At 37.3% G+C, this 20,097-nt stretch overlaps 1 protein-coding gene across 2 annotated transcripts in view; it reads left to right on the forward strand.

Moving 5' to 3' along the window:
* Positions 1 to 20,097, forward strand: part of MTHFD1 (methylenetetrahydrofolate dehydrogenase, cyclohydrolase and formyltetrahydrofolate synthetase 1) — an 86,616-nt gene that overhangs the window by 44,161 nt on the left and 22,358 nt on the right. For both annotated transcript variants that reach the window (XM_043986144.1, XM_043986145.1), the window contains 10 exons: positions 1,615 to 1,712; positions 1,871 to 2,044; positions 3,406 to 3,542; positions 6,124 to 6,170; positions 6,876 to 6,983; positions 7,133 to 7,207; positions 8,641 to 8,743; positions 12,129 to 12,205; positions 13,154 to 13,294; positions 19,600 to 19,668. In XM_043986144.1, coding sequence (XP_043842079.1) covers positions 1,615 to 1,712; positions 1,871 to 2,044; positions 3,406 to 3,542; positions 6,124 to 6,170; positions 6,876 to 6,983; positions 7,133 to 7,207; positions 8,641 to 8,743; positions 12,129 to 12,205; positions 13,154 to 13,294; positions 19,600 to 19,668 — 1,029 coding nt within the window. The remainder of the gene's footprint in view (positions 1 to 1,614; positions 1,713 to 1,870; positions 2,045 to 3,405; positions 3,543 to 6,123; positions 6,171 to 6,875; positions 6,984 to 7,132; positions 7,208 to 8,640; positions 8,744 to 12,128; positions 12,206 to 13,153; positions 13,295 to 19,599; positions 19,669 to 20,097) is intronic.

Here is a 20,097-nt window from a genome sequence, read left to right on the forward strand (position 1 = left end):
AAGCTTAATGGCTTAAAGAATATACAAGAGGGGGCGGCTAGGTGGCGCAGTGGATAAAGCACTGGCCCTGGATTCAGGAGTACCTGAGTTCAAATCAGGCCTCAGACACTTGACACTTACTAGCTGTGTGACCCTGGGCAAGTCACTTAACCCCCATTGGCCCTGCAAAAAAAAAAAAAGAATAGACAAGAATAGACAATAGCAAGTACGAGTAGATAGTGATAAAAGATAAATGTCACGCAACAATTTGAATACCTTTAAATGAAGCAGCATAATGTCATGAAAAACAATGTTCCAGGAGTCAGGAGACATCATTTCAAATCCCACCTCTTGACAATTATTAGCTGTATGACTATGATCAAGGTACTTAACTTCTATGAGCCTCAGTTTCCTCAACTGTATAATGAAGATTATAACACTTATCTTTCAGTGAGGGACAAAATGAGATACTTTTTTTTCATTACTACAATAAATCTAAGATCTACTTTCCTGTGGGTATTCCCTCTGACGATGCATATCATAGCCTATCCATGCCTCCCCATCTTTTTCAGTTTATACCTTTGTGCTTTAAGAAATTTGGCTCTGGAGACCTACCTGTTTTATGATAATAGATGTAAAAAGTACTTGTAAACATTAAAATACTGTATATGTCAGCTATCATTGTTATTATTATTCTAACATGTCTTTCAAATTTTTTGAGTGTCATTTACTTTTTTTTTTTAATGTATGAGGTATTTTATTTTTTCCATTACATGTAAAGATAGTTCTCAACTTTTGTTTATACATGCTTTACAATTTCAGATTTTTCTCCCTCCCACCCCTCCCTCCCCCCTCCCCTAGACAGCAGGTAATCTGATATAGGTTATATCTATATATCTCTATACATATACATATAGATATATATATATATACACACACACATATATATACACAAAATAACATTAATCCTATTTCTGCATTAATCCTGTTACAAGAGAAAGAATCAGAGCAGTGAGTCATTTACTTTTAGTTTGAGCTTTCCAGCATAAATGTGACTTTGGTGTGGTATACTAGAAGACAGTATCCCCTTGCCAGTTTAAGAGATTGTGGCATTTCATTCCATTGGTATCTTTAGCTTTGTTCTGTAGGACCTTGCTTTGTAGGGTGTGTTATCAACTAAAATAGTAGTATGTGCAAGCTTTTAAAAAAAAATCTGACTGCTGCCACAAAATTACAGTATCTCACATCCAACAGATGAGTTTAGGGAAAGGTAAGAGGATGTTTTTGATCAGTTTAAGAGAGACTGTTTTTTTAAATTTCTAGTACACAAAAGAATGGAAGTTTAGAAGGGAACATAGACAGTGAGGGCAATGTAAGTTTAATTTAAATTTAGTATATATTTTAAATTGCAGACTTTATGTAATAGATGAATGGTTTCACATACAATCACCTTTTTTTCTTTGCATGGGAAAATGTTCATGTTGTTGATTTTGTAGTTCCTAATTTTAAATATATTTATACTTTCTGAAAGGCATGCCCAAAAAGGGAAAAAAGGAGCAATCATCACTTGTGAAAATCATATCATCACTTCCTTTTGTAAGGTTTTATTAATCATTTGTGTGTATTCTTCTTTAGAGTACAGTAGAAAGTGCAAAACATTTCCTAGAAAAATGTGTATCAGGAAAATGGAACATCCAATATACCCATCTTGGCCTCAAGACCCCTGTGCCAAGGTAATTTTACTACTGACATTAGAACCACCTATCCTAAAATATCTAATTAGTGTATATTTATGGTGATTCTAGAAGCAGCTTACTCTAAGGGGGAAAGTATGTTATTAAATTGAATGAATGAAGCACCACCTAAAATTTCTTCCACATTTTTTTTTAAGTGACATTGAAATATCACGTTCTTGCACACCAAAGCCCATTGGTTACTTGGCTAAAGAAATTGGCTTACTCCCTGAAGAAGTGGAAATGTATGGTCAAACAAAAGCCAAGATTCTTCTGTCTACCTTAGAACGCCTGAAACACCAGCCTGATGGAAAATATGTGGTCGTAACAGGGTATGTTTTTCTGATTATGTGTTACTAAGTTCATTGATAACTCAAAATCTAGCCATACATTTTTTCCCCTTTTTATTATGAATTTGACAAGCATCAACATATATGAACATTTCCTTGATTCTTTTTCTTCTTCTTTTTTTTTTGGTGGCATTCCACAGCTCCCCTGCCCCCTTCCCACATCTCCTTTACCTCTCTCAAATTATAAAGAAATTGTATGAGCAAAAGAAATTCACCTCTGTCATTTCTGAAAATATAAGCTTCATCTTTACCCTACAATACATTACTTCTCTGCCCAAAGTTAGGAAGCATGTTTGATAATCAGTTTTCTGGAGTCATGATTGGTCTTTACATTGTTCAGAGTCCTTAAAACTTTAAAAGTTGTTGTCCTTTACATCGTCACAGTCATTGTCAGAATTGTTCTGGTTTTGCTCATTTCACTCAGCATTAGCGGATACAAATCTTCCCAGATTTTTCTTAATTAGCTCCTCTTGTTACTAATATTCTATTATACTCATACATAAGAATTTGTACAACTCCCAGTTGATAGGTCCTGGCTTTGTTTCCAAAGTGAGGCTCTAAATATTTTTTGTACATATAGACATCCTTTTCCTCCATCTCTGATCTCTTTGGGATCTTTTTCTAAATAATGTTATCATTAATCACTGTGTCAGAGGATATGCACAGTTTCTAATGAGAGTTCGAATTTTGGAACTAATGAGACTAGCTCTTATACCATTTCTAGTACAGTACAGATTTCCTAGTATGACATGGAGAAAGAGAAAGTTTATTTTTCAAGGTAATTCACCTGCCCTCATTTTACAGATATAGTGAACTATCTCTAAGGAGATGAAGTGATTTTGTAGGGTTGGGACTAGAATGTAGGTCTCTCAACTTCAGTTCAGTGCTTTTCCCATTATACTATAGTAAGAGGAACACATAGGTTAAGTAGGAAAATGGTGATTTTTATCTAATTTGAGGCCCAGTTAATTTCCTGGACTAACAAATAAACAAATGACCATGGTCTTTATTTCCCCTGCCCCAAATTGTAGAGGCTGCTTACTGAAAGGTGGAAACAAAGTACAACATTATGAAGTTTCATAGTAATTTCTTTCATAGATTTTTAAATAATGGTGGCATTATTTTATGATGAGAGTGAGATAGAATTTGTGGCATGAGGTAGAGTCTCTGTGTCAGAGAGTGCGGTTTCTGTAGACTTTTTATTCCAATTATATGACTGTACTAGGTAGTTCTCTCTTTTGTCCCAAACAATTACTAAAGTTTCAGTAAAAGATTAAATGAAATCCAAGTGCTATAAATAAGTTGTTTTTTGCTTTTCCTTGTTTTTCATTTTTATATTGAAGAATAACCCCTACACCTCTGGGAGAAGGAAAGAGTACAACCTCAATAGGGCTGGTTCAAGCTCTGGGAGCACATCTTCACCAGAATGTTTTTGCTTGTGTTCGACAACCATCTCAGGGCCCAACCTTTGGAATAAAAGGTATTCATTGGTCTTTGATCCCGTGATCATTGGGAACCTTCTCATTTCATTTGGCTGGATGGTCTGACTAGGTCAGGTACCTTGTGATGGTTTTGGGAGTAGCAGTGTGGTGTGATTGACCACTTCTGTTCATCTGCTTCAGCTGTAGTTTGGGTGAGGGTTCTTGTCAGATCTTGACCAGGATCAGTCTTATTCCTCACCTGCCCTTGTGCTCAGTGTTGCAAAGGGTTCTTCTGGGATTTTGTTTATAGGAAGTGATACCTTATTGCTCAAAGATAAATGACATGCGTTATTTATATAGCATACATATGTTAAGGGCTAAAATTCTAGCTAAACTGTCTAAAATATCTAATGAGTGGTCGCCAATAAATTATAAGCTTTAGCAAGAGTTAGACTTTTAAGCATTTATTAAGGAGAATAAGAATTTTAGTAAAGAGAGAGAAAGGCCTAGATTCCTATCTATTAAAGGGAGAGCACATTTCTAGCTCCGCTCTCCCCCAGAGTCCAAAGGAAAGAGAGTGAGACCGAGCGCCAGTCTCTTCCTTCCTCCTCCCACTAGCCCGTGTCACTTCCTGACGCCCGGTCTTGCCCTCAAAGACCTTCGCTTCATGGGCAGAACTCTTCTACAGTAAGTCTCCAGCAGGTGGCGTCATTCCAATCGTTACACATAATACAATACATAATATAATATTAATGTAGTGCTTTGAGGGTGTTAGAAAATTCTTTCCTAGTGGCAGTTTTATGAGATAGTATTATCTCCATTTTATAGATAAGGAAACTGAGCTTCAGACATTTATCCATGGACACATAGTTAGAAGTGTCAGAACCAGCATTTGATCTCTGGTCCCCCATTCCCAAGTCCATTGATCTTTCCATGATATCCTTCTGTCTTGGTTAGTTGTCACTTATCTCTAATGAATGAAAATGAACCCCAAGCAAGATTTGCACTCTTCTCTTAAAAACCTCTCAACATAATTGCCATATACTTCTAATTATAATGATAAGAAAAGAAACCTTTTTCTTTCAGCTTTTAATTGGCTTGTAATACAGCTCTCATTAATTACTAATATAATTTCATCCTTGCTTATATGACAGTCTGTTTAACATAGAAATTCTTGTTAACACTACTCAGTGCTCTTCTTAGCGTCATCTCTTAAACATTTTTTATTAGTTTGTTTACCTTGAAATTCCTCCATTAGCTCATCTTAACCTTTCCTTAAAAGTATCAACTAATATAACTAGAAAAATTTGGTCTCTTTTTTCTAAGCCTCTGCTGCTTACACCTTCCTATGTGATTTCTGAGACCCATTTATCACCTTTTCAGTGATCAGTGACTGCCCTAACTCAGTATCCCTTTTAGACTAAATCCTTAGTATATCACAGTAGTTTGCCTTTCTTTCTGCTCCATTGTTTAGAATTGAGAGACCTTTGGATTCAAGCAAAAATATAGCGGTAGGAGCATTTCATTAAGGAGTCTTCTGACCCATGTCTACATATTTCGAGGGATGTTTTCTCTATGTTACTGTAACCCTGTCTAACATCATTATGGCATTTGTGACATTGTGATTTTTTTAGTTTTAACCACTTTGAATGACTTTCCAAATCTTTTCTATAATTCCCTGCCTCCTTTATGTTTTTAAATAAATAGGAACTTAAAATAAAATCTTCAGTAAGCATTTAACTTCATTGCTAGTCCCTACCAGTGGAAGGGATCTCCTTCCATTGTATATTTGCCCCTGTCTTTCTGAATGACTTTTCCTTTTTTAAGTTCTGCTTTCTTTACTTCATACCAGTTCCTTTTTAAGGGGGGAAAAAAATTGGTATATCTTCTTTTGAAATTGTTTGATCTAATTAAAGAATATTAGCGCTAAAAGGGACCTTGGATAACATCTATTCCAAGATACTCATTGTAGAGTTGAGGAAACTGAGGACCAAAGAGATTAAGGAACTCTTAATTGAATACTTGACCTTTTGATTATGGCATATTTAGTATTTCTCTCTTTTTTTTGGCAGGGCAATGAGGGTTAAGTTGACTTGACCAGGGTCACAAAGCCAGTAAGGGTCAAGTGTCTGAGGCAGGATTTGAACTCAGGTCCTCCTGAATCCAGGGTTGATGCTTAATCCACTGTGCCACCTAGCTGCCCCCCCCCTTTTTTTAAGTGTTCCTCAAAATTAGTTTTACTGGGGAATATAATTTCAATGCTAATCTTTTTTTTTTTTTACTCTTTATAAAGATAAAGGGGGACAGCTAGGTGGTGCAGTAGATAAAACACTGGCTCTGAATTCAGGAGTACCTGAGTTCAAATCCAGCCTCAGATACTTGACACACTTACTAGCTGTGTGACCTTGGGCAAGTCACTTGACCCTCATTGCCCTGCAAAAAAAAAAAAAAAGATAAAGGGCTTTATTTTAATATTTCATAAATGGAAAGCAAATATAATCATGAACAGGTTTGTCCACAATGTTACAAAAAATACATAGGAACTGTCTTAATTGGTTTTAAGATGTTCAATTTCTTCTGATTTTTGTAGAGAAATTTCACTATAGCTACTGACCAGATCATCTTATTTTTGACTTCTAGGTGGAGCTGCAGGAGGGGGCTATTCTCAGGTTGTTCCAATGGAAGAGGTAATTTTCATTTTTCTTGAATTTCTAAAACTGGAGCTTTTTGACTTGGTAATCTCTTTCTGTTAGTATGGGAGCAATTTTACCACTCAGCAAAACCTCTTGAAAGCAAATACATCTTAATTTGTTAACTTGATGAACTTACTTCAGTCACATGTCTGGCCTGTAAGGTTAAGAATGTCTTTTACATAAATATTATTAATTTTTAAGCATTTCTAAACTTGTAAATGGACTGAGTATGAGATTGGGAAGGAACTTATAATTGTAAGAAGATATCAATGCTCAGAGCATTTTAAAATGTTGTGACTCAAGCAAATGAGGTAGAGTAAGCTAGTTCATAAATATACATAGGTTGCGCTGCAATATAAGTACATAGTGAAATGTTAACAACGGAACTTTATTACTCACTTATGGGACATGATAGACAAATACAGTTGAGCTTTTTAAATGATCCTGTATCTTAACCTAACAGCCATATGTCTTTTCTGGGTTCTGGAGCATGGTATTTAAGAAACGTCACATTGGCCCTATTTGTGGATAGATTATTGATAATTTTCTTTCACAAGTTGTATGAAGTATTTTCCCAACAATGATGCTGCTGTTACTATTCTGCAGACTTTAGCATTGTATTAGTTGCCATAGACTGCATATTATAGAAATGATGGGAATTTGGGAAACTGATGTTAAGAAAAATATATTTTTTTGTAGTTTAACCTCCATCTCACTGGTGATATCCATGCCATTACTGCAGCTAATAACTTGGTTGCTGCTGCTATTGATGCCCGCATATTCCATGAACTGACACAGACAGACAAGGTATGGTAGAATAGTTGGAAAATAAGACTTTTTTCAATAAAACAAAAGATTGCCTGAATTTGAAGTATTGGTTATACTTCTTCTGTAATGAGAACATGAATAAAATGATTCTTTTGCCTCTAAAAGCTCTATTTCTTCTTTTCTTCAAGGCTCTCTTTAATCGCTTGGTGCCTTCAGTCAACCGAGTGAGGAAGTTCTCAGATATTCAAATCCGTAGGCTGAGGGTAAATTTTTGTTTTGTTTTGTGACTTGAGGGAATCATACTGGGGTAGGAAAGGGACGTGAAACTTGCAATGGCCTGTTGTTGGGTCAGCCGCGTCACATCCAGTTTTACTTAAATGGTGCTGTAGCAAGGATAGGATAGATTGTCGATGATTTCAGTCACCAATTTCAAATAGCCAGTTCTCAGATAAAACCTAGATGATCTATGTACAACCTAACCAAAAGCAGGTTGTGTATGCTAAGGATAATCAAGCTTTTGTACTTAGAACACTTTTAACTTCGATGTTCTCACATCTTTTATTTTTCCTTCTCAACCATCTGTTGAGGTAGGTATTGTGCCAATTTTACAAAAGTAGATATTGAGACACAAGTAAATGACATGCAATACTTACGACTGCATCACATTGGAGTCAGGGCCTGTGTCCTAGACCTGGGTTTTTTCTACTGTACAAGCAGGAGGCAAACCTTGATACCTCCCAATCAATCATTTGCGTGCTTTTTAATAGTTCTTATCCTATGTGTCATCTGTGGTCACAAGATCACAGATGTAGCCAGAGTTGAAAGAAACACCAGAGGCTGTCAAGTCCAAAATTTCATTTTAGAGATAAGGAATCTTGAGTCACAGGGACAGTAAGTGACTTGCCCAAGACTGCACAAATAGTAAACACCAGAGCTTGTATGTCTTTGAATGAATGCCCCTTCCTAATTGAAGGACTTGATAAGGAGATTGATGTGTGAGCAGCAAAATTTGTGTGTTTCCTATGTGAGAGACTAAAGAGAGACAAACTTTACTTTTTAGATATTGTAGGCTAAAGATCTTGGAGTGTAGTTTTAGCTAAAAAAGTTTAGTTCTTGGGTGCCACGGGATTGGAGCAAAGGGAGAACAAATTATGTTTTTCACAACAAACATGTATGTCTCTTAAACTCTTGTAGTTGTGGGAAGGAGGCAGCAAGTTGTGCAATAGTTATATGGAGTTGGTTTGTTGAAATTATCCCTGCCCCATTTAAAAACTTGGCAAATTGCCTATCCTTTTAATATGTTTGTGTTTGGAGGCTTTGGGTGCATGTGGAGGTTGGGGAGGGAAGCCAGGCCATGCTTTCTGGAACAGTAACTGCCTCAGAACTAGATTTTGTTTACTGAATGTTTTAGAAAAGAGTCACAAGGTGGGGAGACGTGAGTGAAAATGTGTTGTAAGGAAAAAACGCAAATATATAATGACCAGCAATCTGAAGTAGGTTTACAAAGGAGTTTGACCAAGAATGAAATTGCTGTTTCAAAAATAGTTTGTTTCCCAGCTGATAAGAGTTCATAATGCCACTGGCTTTTCTTGAAGTGTCTTAGAAATATTGCTTCCATCTTTTAACTTTACTTTAAAAGTTCTTATTTTCCAAGGAAATAAACATTATATTTATTTTTTTCTTCCCACATATCCAGAGACTAGGAATTAAGAAAGATGACCCTACCACCTTAACAGATGAAGAAATAAGTAGATTCGTGAGATTGGATATTGATCCAGAAAGCATAACTTGGCAAAGAGGTATCAGAACTATAAACCAGTCTAGTTTGTACTGTTTCCATTTAAGCCAACAAAAGTGAATGTGTACCCAATTAGATTTAAGATGTTCCTTTGACCTTTGTGTGAGTGGCAGCCAGCAAAACATCTCTAGGCTCAAATAGCCTCTAAAGTCATATATGTTGTCCTGACTTGACTGGTTAATCAGCTGTAATCAAGAAGTACTTTGCTTGAATGGTCGAATATTCTTAAATTCCAGATGTTCTATGTGAACTGAATGAGAGTTTCCAGGAGAAATTTCATACACAAATATAAGATAATTGTTCACCAGTTTTGACTTTTTGTTTTAAAATGGTATAAATTGTTGCTATAGTAAAGGTCACAAAGAAGAGCTGGCAAGATGATGTCAGAAAGCAGAGGTTTTTCTCAGAACGCAAATCCAAGTATACTAAGTGATTTTATTTTCGTTGTAGTCTTAGCTTACCTAATCATTTTTATCTCATTTTATTCAACTACATTACCACAAACTATGAGGTAGCTTTCAAGTCTCAAATTCTAGTTCCTCAGTAACTGGGTGAATGAATGCAAAATATGCCAATTATGGTGAGTTGCCTGACTTCTCCATATGGCCCTAATCTTTTATGCAAAACTACCATGACCTAGAATCTTTTGGTATATTTAGCCAATGTCCCTTTCTGCCTCCTTCTCCCCCTTCCCCACTCCCACATGGCTTTTACTTTTACCTAGTGGGGAAATGTTTTCTTTTAGTCATGATTTTTTGCAAACTTAAGCCAAAATCATTGACTTTTTTTATTGTAGTTGTCCCAGTGACAACTAGGTAATGACAATTAATGTGATTATTTTAATGTCAGAAACAACATTGGATAGTTTTCAACTCTCCACCAGAATAACTTTGAACAGATGGCACAATGACTCATCGAGAAATATTCTAAGGATTACTTTTGAAATTTTAGTTTCCCATTCACTTTATTTCTCTACTTTATGTGTAATTCATACTTTTTGTCCTAAAGTAGAGATAGAAAGGGAAGGATTTGAACACATAATAGTGCCCACCAGTCCCATTGCTGACTTATGTTTAGTTAGGAAAAATATTAAAATTCAGAGATACAAACCTCCTTTATTCTTGTTTTTTGGGATTTTTTTCTTTTTGGTGAGGCAATGGGGGTTAAGTGACTTGCCCAGGGTCACACAGCTAGTAAGTGTCAAGTGTCTGAGGCCGGGTTTGAGCTCAGGAACTTCCTGAATCCAGGGCCGGTGCTTTATTCACTGTGCCACCTAGCTGCCCCCCAAACCTCCTTTATTCTTAATCCAAATCTGACCAGATACATTGATAAATCCCATATCTTCATAGGATGTGTTATTCAAATCATGGCCATGAGAACTTCAGTTGCTGACACCCAGTTCTTTCCAAAATGCATTCATTTTTGCCCATTTATGACCTGATATAACTATTCATCATGGTTGTAATGTATGATAGTAAATATTAATTTCCTCTGAAATATTTAATAAAAGTAATTATTTCTTAGGGAGCTGAGGTCTTAATTCTTTTTTTTTAATTAATAAAGTATTTTATTTTTTTTCCATTACATGTAAAGATAGTTCTCAACTTTTGTTTATACAAGCTTTACAATTTCAGATTTTTCTCCCTCCCTCCCCCCTCCCCTAGACAGCAGGTAATCTGATATAGGTTATATATATATACACATAATAACATTAAACATATTTCAGCATTAGTCCTGTTATAAGAGAAAAAATCAGAGCAATGATGAAAAACCTCAAAATAGAAAAAAACGACAGCATCAAAAACAAAAGAAATAGTATGGTTCGTTCAGCATCTATACTCCACAATTCTTTTTTTTTTTTTTTCCTTGGATTTGGAGATCCTCTTCCATCACAAGTTCCCTGGAACTCTTTTGTGCCATTGCATTGGTGAGAAGAATATAGTCCATCACAGTAGATCAACACTCAATGTTGATGATACTGTGTACAGTGTTCTTCTGGTTCTGCTCATCTCACTCATCATCAGCTCACGCAAGACCCTCCAGGTTTCTCTGAACTCCTCCTGCTCATCATTTCTTACAGCACAATAGTATTCCATTGTATTCATATATCACAACTTGTCCAGCCATTCACCAATTGATGGGCACCCCCTCAACTTCCAATTCTTTGCCACCACGTAAAGAGCAGCTATAAATATTTTTGTACATGTGGGTCCCTCTCCCCTTTCCATGATCTCTTTGGGAAAAAGACTCCAAAGTGGTATTGCTGGGTCAAAGGGTATGCACAGTTTTATCACCCTTTGGGCATAATTCCAAATTGCTCTCCAGAATGGTTGGATCAGTTCACAGCTCCACCAACAATGGATTAGTGTTCCAATTTTCCCACAGCTTCTCCAACATTTATTATTTTCCTTTTTTGTCATTTTAGCCAATCTGATAGGTGTCAGGTGGTACCTCAGAGTTGTTTTTATTTGCATCTCTCTAATCATTAGAGATTTAGAGCATTTTTTCATATGGGAATAGATAGCTTTGGTTTCTTCATCAGAAAACTGCCTGTTCATATCCTTTGACCATTTCTCAACTGGGGAATGACTTGGGTTCTTATAAATTTGATTTAGCTCCCTATATATTTTAGAGATGAGGCCTTTATCAGAAGTACTGGCCTCAAAAATTGTTTCCCAGCTTTCTGCCTCCCTTCTAATTTTGGATGCATTGCTTCTGTTTGTACAAAAATTTTTTAATTTAATGTAATCAAAATCATCCATTTTGCATTTTATAATATACTCTATCTCTTGTTTGGTCAAAAACTGTTTTCCTTTCCAAAGATCTGATAGGTAGACTATTCCTTTCTCTCCTAATTTACCTATGGTATCACCTCTTATGTCTAAATCATGTATCCATTTTGACCTTATTTTAGTATAAGGTGTAAGATGTTGGTCTATGCCTAATTTCTGCCATACTATCTTCCAGTTTTCCCAGCAGTTTTTGTCAAATACTGAGTTCCTGTCCCAGAAGCTGGAGTCTTTGGGTTTATCAAACACTACATTACTAGTGTCATTTACTACTGCATTTCCTGAGCCTAGCCTATTCCATTGATCTCTCACCCTATTTTTTAGCCAGTACTAGATAGTTTTGATGAGGTCTTAATTCTTGTGAGCTGAATGAAACTTATAGTATACCACCTTCCTTAGCATTTTGAATTTTATTATTTAAAGATTTCTTTCTGATTTTTTTATTCCATGTTCTCTTGTGTTCTCAATAGGCCATGAACTATTAATCAGATATTATTCATTATTTGACCATAAAATTTAAGTGGTATCTTTAAAACATAACTCTTATATTTTATTTTTTTAATATTACTTTTTCTGTGTCTTTCCTTACTTTGGTAGTGTTGGATACCAACGACAGATTCCTGAGGAAAATCACAATTGGTCAATCACCAACTGAAAAAGGACACACACGAACGGTGACTTTTTTCTTTTTTTTTCTTCAAGTAAAAACACTTGTATGAATTAAGTCCTCCTTCTGTCCCCTCCCCCACTTCATACCTACCCTTGTTTTAACAAATGCTTCTTTTGCCTTCTCACTTTTAAAATGAAAGTGAGTAGGTGTGTGTGGCAGAGAGCTCTGACAGCTTTTGCAATGAATTTCCATTTGCCACCTGAAAAGTTTTTCCCAGAATATTTGCATGAAGATGGATAATCTCAAGTGAATATCTTTGCATGTCAATTGGTTGTAACCAACTTTTTGAAATTAGTTGTATGTTCCATCAAATTAGAGAGCTTCAGGACTTTAATTGAGTGGACACTGTCATTCAGTATAACAGCTCCTTATGTGGGTCTGTATTGTGAAGGAAGCCATAACTTCTCACAGATCACTTAGTATGCTTCCCCCCCAAAAAAATTAATCTAACTTTAGAATTAATACACCATTTTTTTGTTTGTTTTTATTTGGTGTGAGGCAATTGGGGTTAAGTGACTTCCCGGGGGTCACACAGCTAGTAAGTGTTAAATGTCTGAGGCCAGATTTGAACTCAGGTCCTCCTGAATCCAGGGCCAGTGTTTTACCCACTGCGCCACCTAGCTGCCCCAACACCATTTTTAAAGAGCTATAGAATAAGTACTCACTCTAGGGTTTAATACTCAATTTGACACCAAACAGTCATCTCACTAACATTTCAAAATTTATTTTCATGCAGCTGGTTGTGTGGTTTTGGTTTTTGCTCTCCTTCTGTTCAGTACAGTATCTTCATGGTATCATCCTATCAGTAGGTTCTCTTTTAAGCTTCCCTCTAGAAATACAGTCTCTTGCTTGGGCCAAGAAAACTGAAGAGTCATCGTGTTTTTGCTGTTGACTCTTTACCTTGATATAGTTGGCTTTTTTTTTTCTAAACCATTATTTTCATCCCCAATAGACTCAATTTGACATCTCTGTGGCTAGTGAAATCATGGCAGTTTTGGCGCTTACCACTAGTCTAGAAGATATGAGAGAGAGACTGGGCAAGATGGTAGTAGCAAGTAGTAAGAAAGGAGAGCCGATCACCACCGAAGATTTGGTAAGATGCATTTTTAGTTCTTGAAGTCCTAAAAGAGTTTGTCTCTGATACGTTATCGATACATTCCATTTGTTGAGCATGGTCTTTTGGGGATTTTTTTCACAACACATGTTTGTTATTTAATTTTTATATTGGTCATGACTGAGATAGATACTCCAGGTCATGTTGCTGCAACTAGGGCTCAGCACTGTCAGGTGACTTGCCTGAGGTCATCATCCTAGAAAACCAAGGAAATGGATTCTCTTTCTGGATTTTTAGATTCTTTTTCATCTGTGGTGGGGTCCCAGTTACTTCAGCTTAGTCATAAAGTTGGGGAATTATTCTTTGCCATTGACATTTTGATGGTGGCATTAGCAACCCCTGGCATAAATGATTGGTAGGAAAACAAATGTACAAGCTAATTACTGTTATTAGCCTTGGTTTCTTGAATTCTCAAGATTCTCTCTGTTTAACTTCTTGCTAAAGACAGGTGGAAAAATGATGTAACTTCTAAGCCCAAAGTAAGAAAAATGATATAGAAACCAAACAGAAATGTTGATAAATGACTATAATAGATTTAGAGAAAAGAAAGTTTTAGAAGTTTTATTTGAACATTTTTATAAAGTATATTAAATTATGTAGACCAAACTAAAGTTTTAGAAATATCTTTTTTCAAGTTAAACATTTTTATTTATATTTTTCTGTTCTAATCACTATCCCTCCCTTCCCCCCTTCCCAAGGCAGCAAACAATTTGATATGGGTTATACATATTATGATCATGCAAAACATCCTCATTTGTCACTTAATGAAAGAATGTGAAAAAATATGCTTCAGTCTGTTCCCTCAATATGAGTTCTTTTTTTGGAGGTGGATAGTATGTTTCATCGATATTCTTTTGGGATTGTCTTGGATTATTGTATTGTTGAGAATAGTCAAGTCATTCACAGTTCCTCATTGAACAATATTGCTTTCTCTGTGTACAGAGTTCACTTCCCAATATGTCATTTCTTAGTGCACAGTAATATTCCATTATGATCATATACCACAGTTTGTTTAGCCATTCCCCAATTGATGGGCATACTTTTAATTTCTAATTTTTAGCCACCACAAAAAGAGCTGCTATAAATATTTTTGTACAAATAGGTCTTTTTCTCTTTTGGGGGATGTCTTTGGAATATAAACCAAGTAGGGGTATTGCACAATTTTGTAGCCCTTTCGGCATAGCTCCAAATTGCTCTCCAGAATGGTTTAATCTTTTCACAGCTCCACCAATAGTGGATTAGCATCCCAGTTTTCCCACAATCCCTCCAACAACCAATATTTGCCATTCTCATTATATTTGCCATTCTAATAGGTATAAGGTGATATCTCAGAGTTGTTTTAATTTGCATTTCTCTGATCAATAATGATCTTGAGCATTTTTTCATATGATTATTGATAACTTTTATTTCTTTGTCTGAAAAACTGCCTGTTCAAATCCTTTGACCATTTACCAATTGGGAAATAGCTTGTATATATCTTTAGAATTGATACTTTGGTATTTTGATGGATCTGTGATCTTATCAACTTTGGAATTCCCTTCAGTACAGAATGCAGCCGTCTCATCCTGGGTGATTCTTGTCCATGTCTTCTGACAAATCCTTAACAGAATGTCCCCTTAATATTCTGTGGATCTTTAGATCCCTTGTCATTACATGGGTACTAACATAGCAGTATACTGTCTGTCCTTCCCTCACTCTTACTGCATAACCAACCCACCTCCTCTTCCATCCCTACATCTGTATGACAGCCTTCTTTTACACCAGTTCTGCTATGCAGTTCTTACTTAGTAATTTGCTGCTCTTTGGGTAATTTGAAACCTTTACCTCTTTGAAGACACATCTATGATTCAGTTAGGTGCGTGATGTGGTCAGATCAGCATTTAGTGAAAATTACATTAGCAAGTGTGGAAGAAGAACTTGAAGTGGGGAGCAACTTGAGGCAGAGACATCAGTTAGGAAGCTGTTGTGATGACCTAGGTAAGGACTAAACTGAGTAGGTAGCAATGAGAAGAGAGGAGTAGGATGTGAGAGGCATTGTGGGATGGAACCAGCAAGATTCTGCAGCTGGGTTGGATGTGTGGGATGAGGGAGAATGAGTAGTCTAGAATAATGCCAAGGCAACATGATCACTCCAAAAAACATTGAAATAATGCCATAGGACAATGCCTGGAGTAGCAAAACCCACAGAAGAATGTGCTGAAATCATCTTCTAACCAAGAATGGCTTAGAAGGTTGGAAGGAGGGGGCTGCTGTGCTGAGACAAGAATGGAGCCCAACCATACAGTCACCCTGACACAGATCCAGTCCCAGGAAGGCCTCACCAGAGAAGGAGACCCCCAGAGCCTTTGAATCAGCTGAAGCACCAGTGTCATCTGGAACTAAGCTCATAGTCTGGTGAGAGGGCTGAACCCTTGGCAGGGGGGAGACCACAGGGGTCTATGTTGGTGCTGAGGCAGAACTTGGGTTTTTCACACCTGCTGGGAACCAGAAGGTAGGCTTGAGTAGTAGTGGCTCAGGTTGGGGAGGGGCACAGGCTCGTCAGAGCTGATAACCGCAACACATAAAGGTGGTTGATTAGCAAGTTGGTCTGGGGTCATCTAGGGACCAGGGAACAGGCCGGGCAAGTGAAGAACCTGATCCTTCTTAAATCATACCACTTGGGACTTCTTAAGTTTGGGATACTGCAGCCTGGAAACAGTGCCCCACTTTGAGCTAAAAGTCAAGTAAAAGAAAGGCAAGATGAGCAGATAGAGAAAGGTGAGGACACTTTTCTTCAGTGACAGGGAAGATCGCAGTGCACCCTCAGAGGAAGATGTCAACATCAGGGCCCCTGTATCTAAAGCTTCCAAGAAAAATATGAATTGGTCTTAGGCCACAAAGACGCTCAAAAAGGACTTTGAAGATAAAGTTAGAGAGGTAGAAAAAAAAATGGAAAGAGAAATGAGGGTGATGCAGGAAAGACATGAGAAAAAAGTCAACAGCTTGCAAAGCCAAATTGGCCAAATGGAAAAGAAGGTACAAAAGTTCTCTGATGAAAATAATTGCCTAAGAATTAGGATTGAACAAATGGAAGCCAGTGACTTTATGAGAAACCAAGACACAATAAAGCAAATCCAAATGAATTAAAAAAATAGAGGGCAATGTGAAATATCTTCTTGGAAAAACTGTGCTGACCTGGAAAATAGGTCTAGGAGAGATAATTTGAAAATTATTGGTCTACCTGAAAACCATGATCAAGGAAAGAGCTTACATATCATCTTCCAAGATATTCTCAGGGGAAATTGCCCTGAAATTCTAGAAGAAGAAGATAAAATAGAAATTGAAAGAATCCACCAGTCACCTCCAGAAAGAGATCCAAAAGGAAAACTCCTAGGAATATTATAGCCAAATTCCAGAGCTCTCAAGGAGAAAATATTTCAGGCTGCCAAAAAGAAAGAATTCAAGTACTGTGGAGCCCCAGTCAGGATAGCACACGATCTAGCAGCTTCTACCATTAAAGGACCAGAGGGCATGGAATATGATATTCCAGAGAGCAAAGGAATTGGGATTACAACCAAGAATCACCTACCCAGCAAAACTCAGCATAATCTTTCAGAGGAAAAAATGAGACTTTAATGAAAAAAAAAGGACTTTCAGGTATTCGTGATGAAAAGACCTGAACTGAATAGCAAATTTGACTTCCAAATACAACACCCCAGAGAACCATAAAAAATTGGAGTTGGGGGACATACCTGGGATCGTGCAGTGGGTCTGTCTTGTGTCTGAGGCTGGGTTTTGGCTGGGATCCCCCTGGGTCCAGGGTGAATGCTTTGTCCACTGTGTCACCTAGCTGTTCTATGATGACATCTTTAGGGTTAAATTGAGGGGTGATGGGAATGCACTGGGGGAGGGGGAAGGGCAGAGGTAGCATGAGGTGAAATCCTACATGAAAGAAACAAGGAAAGGGCTTATGGAGTGGGGGAAGAGATGGGGGAGGAGCAGGGCAGTAAATGAATTTTACACTCATCAGAAAAGGCTCAAAGACCTTAAACTCATCAGAGTTACCTCAAGGAGGGATTAACACACACACACACACACACACACACACACACACTCCCAACTGGTTGGAGTAATCTATTTAATCTGGGCAGTAAATGAGCCTAACACTCATCAGAATTGGCTCAAGGAGGGAATAACATGCACACTCAATTGGGTGGAGTAATCTCTCTAACCCATCAGGAAAATAGGAGGGGAAGGGGACAGAGAGAGGGGGGCAAAATAAGGAAGGGCAGATTGGGGGAGGGGACAGACAGAAGCAAATCCCTTTTGAAGAGGGATAGGATGAAAGAAGATGGATAATAGAATAAATATCATGGGGAAGGGAAGAGGATGGAAGGGAAACAGTTAACAGTAATCATGAAAAAGAGAAAAGGGTGAAAAATTGTACAAAAAATATTTATAGCAACTCTTTGTGGTGGCTAAGAATTGAGAATCAAGGGAATGTCCATCAATTGAGGAATGACTGAAGAAGCTGTGGTATATGATTGTAGTGGAATGGTCTTGTGCTATAGGAAATAATAGGATGATCCAAGAAAAACCTGGAAAGATTCATGAACTGATGTATAGTGAAGTGAGCAGAACTGGGAGGACATTGTGCATAGTGACAAGCAGTATTGTTCAGTGAGCTATTGTGAATGATTTAACTACTCTTAGCAATACAATGATCCAAGACAATCCCAAGGGACTGATGATGAAGCATACTATCCACACCCATAGAAAGAACTGATAAAAAGAGCACTTGTGGATTGTACATATATAACCTGGTTTCTGTCTTGTGGAGGGGGGAAGAAAGGGAGGGAGGGAGAAAAATTTGGAACTCTAAATCTTATGAAAATAGAATAATGCCAAGGCTATGGACCCAGGAACCTGGAGGGATGGCGGTGCCTTTGACAGAAAAAGAGGAGGGTTGGGGGGGGGGGAGTGGAATAATGAGTTCCATTGTGCACATGAATCTGTGGCATTCTCTTTGAAATGTCCAGTGGTCAGTTGGTATGGATTAAAAGCTTAGAGAAAAGACTGGGGCTGGCAGGTGCTAGTAGTGGTTGGGAGAAATAGTGCTTAGATTAATTTTAGTGATGTGATCACTGGGGGATTATAGAGATAGGAGTGGAGGCCTCAGAGGAATTATGGAGGTGCTCACCTTAGGTTCCACAATATGGAGACAAACCAGCAAATAAGACCTAGAAGGAATGGGTGAGGGAAAGGAGGAAAGTGTCACAAAAGCCCAGATAGTATCCAAAAGGAGGGAAGAGGCTGCTTAACAGTGCAGCAGAGAGTTTGACAAGGATGAGGATTGAGAGCCATCAGATTTGGCACCTGAGAGATTGTTGGTAAGTTTAGAATGAGCAGTGTTAGTTGTGGTGAGGTAGAAACCAGGTGGCAAAAACAGAGGAGTCTGAGAGGAAGAAGTGGAAACAATAAATGTAGAGCTTTCTCTAGGATTTGGCTGAAAATGGGAGGAGAGATAAAGGACAATAACTTGGAGGAGATGGTAGAGTCTAGTGACAGTTTTTTTAAGGATGATAAAACTTTGATATGTTTGAAGACAGTAAAGAAATAACAAGTAGATAAGGAGATGATTCAAGTTGAAATATGTTGGAGAAGCCTAGAGGAGATGACATCAGTGACCTATGCAGAGATTGGCTTTGGCAAGAAAATAGACTTCTATTTTTCTCCTATCTTTGCTAACCTCCCAGTTCCACCCTTAAATACTCTCAGGTTGCTTTGGCAAAATTGGTTCTCTCACAGGCTTTCTGTAAACTTGTCCTTTCTACTGCTTCTTCTTTTAGGAGATAATACTGCTTATAATCTTTCAGCTCTCTTATCTAGAAGATCTTGCAAAGTAGTTTATTATAAAGTATATTTTGTGATCTCTGACCTTGGCTTGGTTAGGAATTCTTCCCCCTGAAAGATAACTTCTACTGTTCTAATTTTTATGACTGTAATTCATATGTATATTCATTTCTTAATCTTGACCCCTATTTTCCAACACATTTTTTACCCTCTTTCTCTGTACCCACCATTGCATGAAAGTATATGTTGATTTAATCTGGTAGGTCTTCTAACAAGTTCTTTTGCTCTTATATTTTGTTTAATTTTATAGATATCTTTGGTTTTTACGATACGGTCTTAAAGTTCCTCCAGTTATTGTTTGAAGCACATATTTGGCAATTAATCTTTGTGGTGATCTTTGTTAATGTTTTTGGAAGAGGGGAGTTGCTAATGCTGCATGTTTGTGCTTATAGGGAGTGAGCGGTGCTTTGACAGTGCTGATGAAGGATGCAGTCAAGCCCAATCTCATGCAGACATTAGAGGTGAGCCTGGCAGTTTTTAATTACTCACTATATATGGCTTTAGCACAGAATGAAACCTATGTGAAACAGACAAATATTCTTTAAAGAGAGATTCTACTAGTATGTAGCATATTCTCCATCCCACCAACTGATTCATGTGTATTTTCCCAAGTTTTTCCACAACCCACAAACCAAAAATCAATTCAGCAAATATCTATTAAGATCCAACTCTGTACAAGAACAGTGCTAGACACTGAGCATCTGAAGACAAAAATGAAAAAGTCCCCTCCCTTGAGGAGCATATATTCTATTGATATCCCACATTTCTTTTTATTAGATGTAGAAGTTTAACAGTAAGCCTTGGTAGAAAGGTAGAACTAGCTCCCTTTGAGAGTCAATTTTTTCTGGTGCTCATTTAGAGTTGGTTGGGGCCTTAGACCTCTAAATAAT

This window comes from Dromiciops gliroides, chromosome 2 (genome assembly GCF_019393635.1).
Source record: "Dromiciops gliroides isolate mDroGli1 chromosome 2, mDroGli1.pri, whole genome shotgun sequence".
NCBI lineage: Eukaryota > Metazoa > Chordata > Mammalia > Microbiotheria > Microbiotheriidae > Dromiciops > Dromiciops gliroides.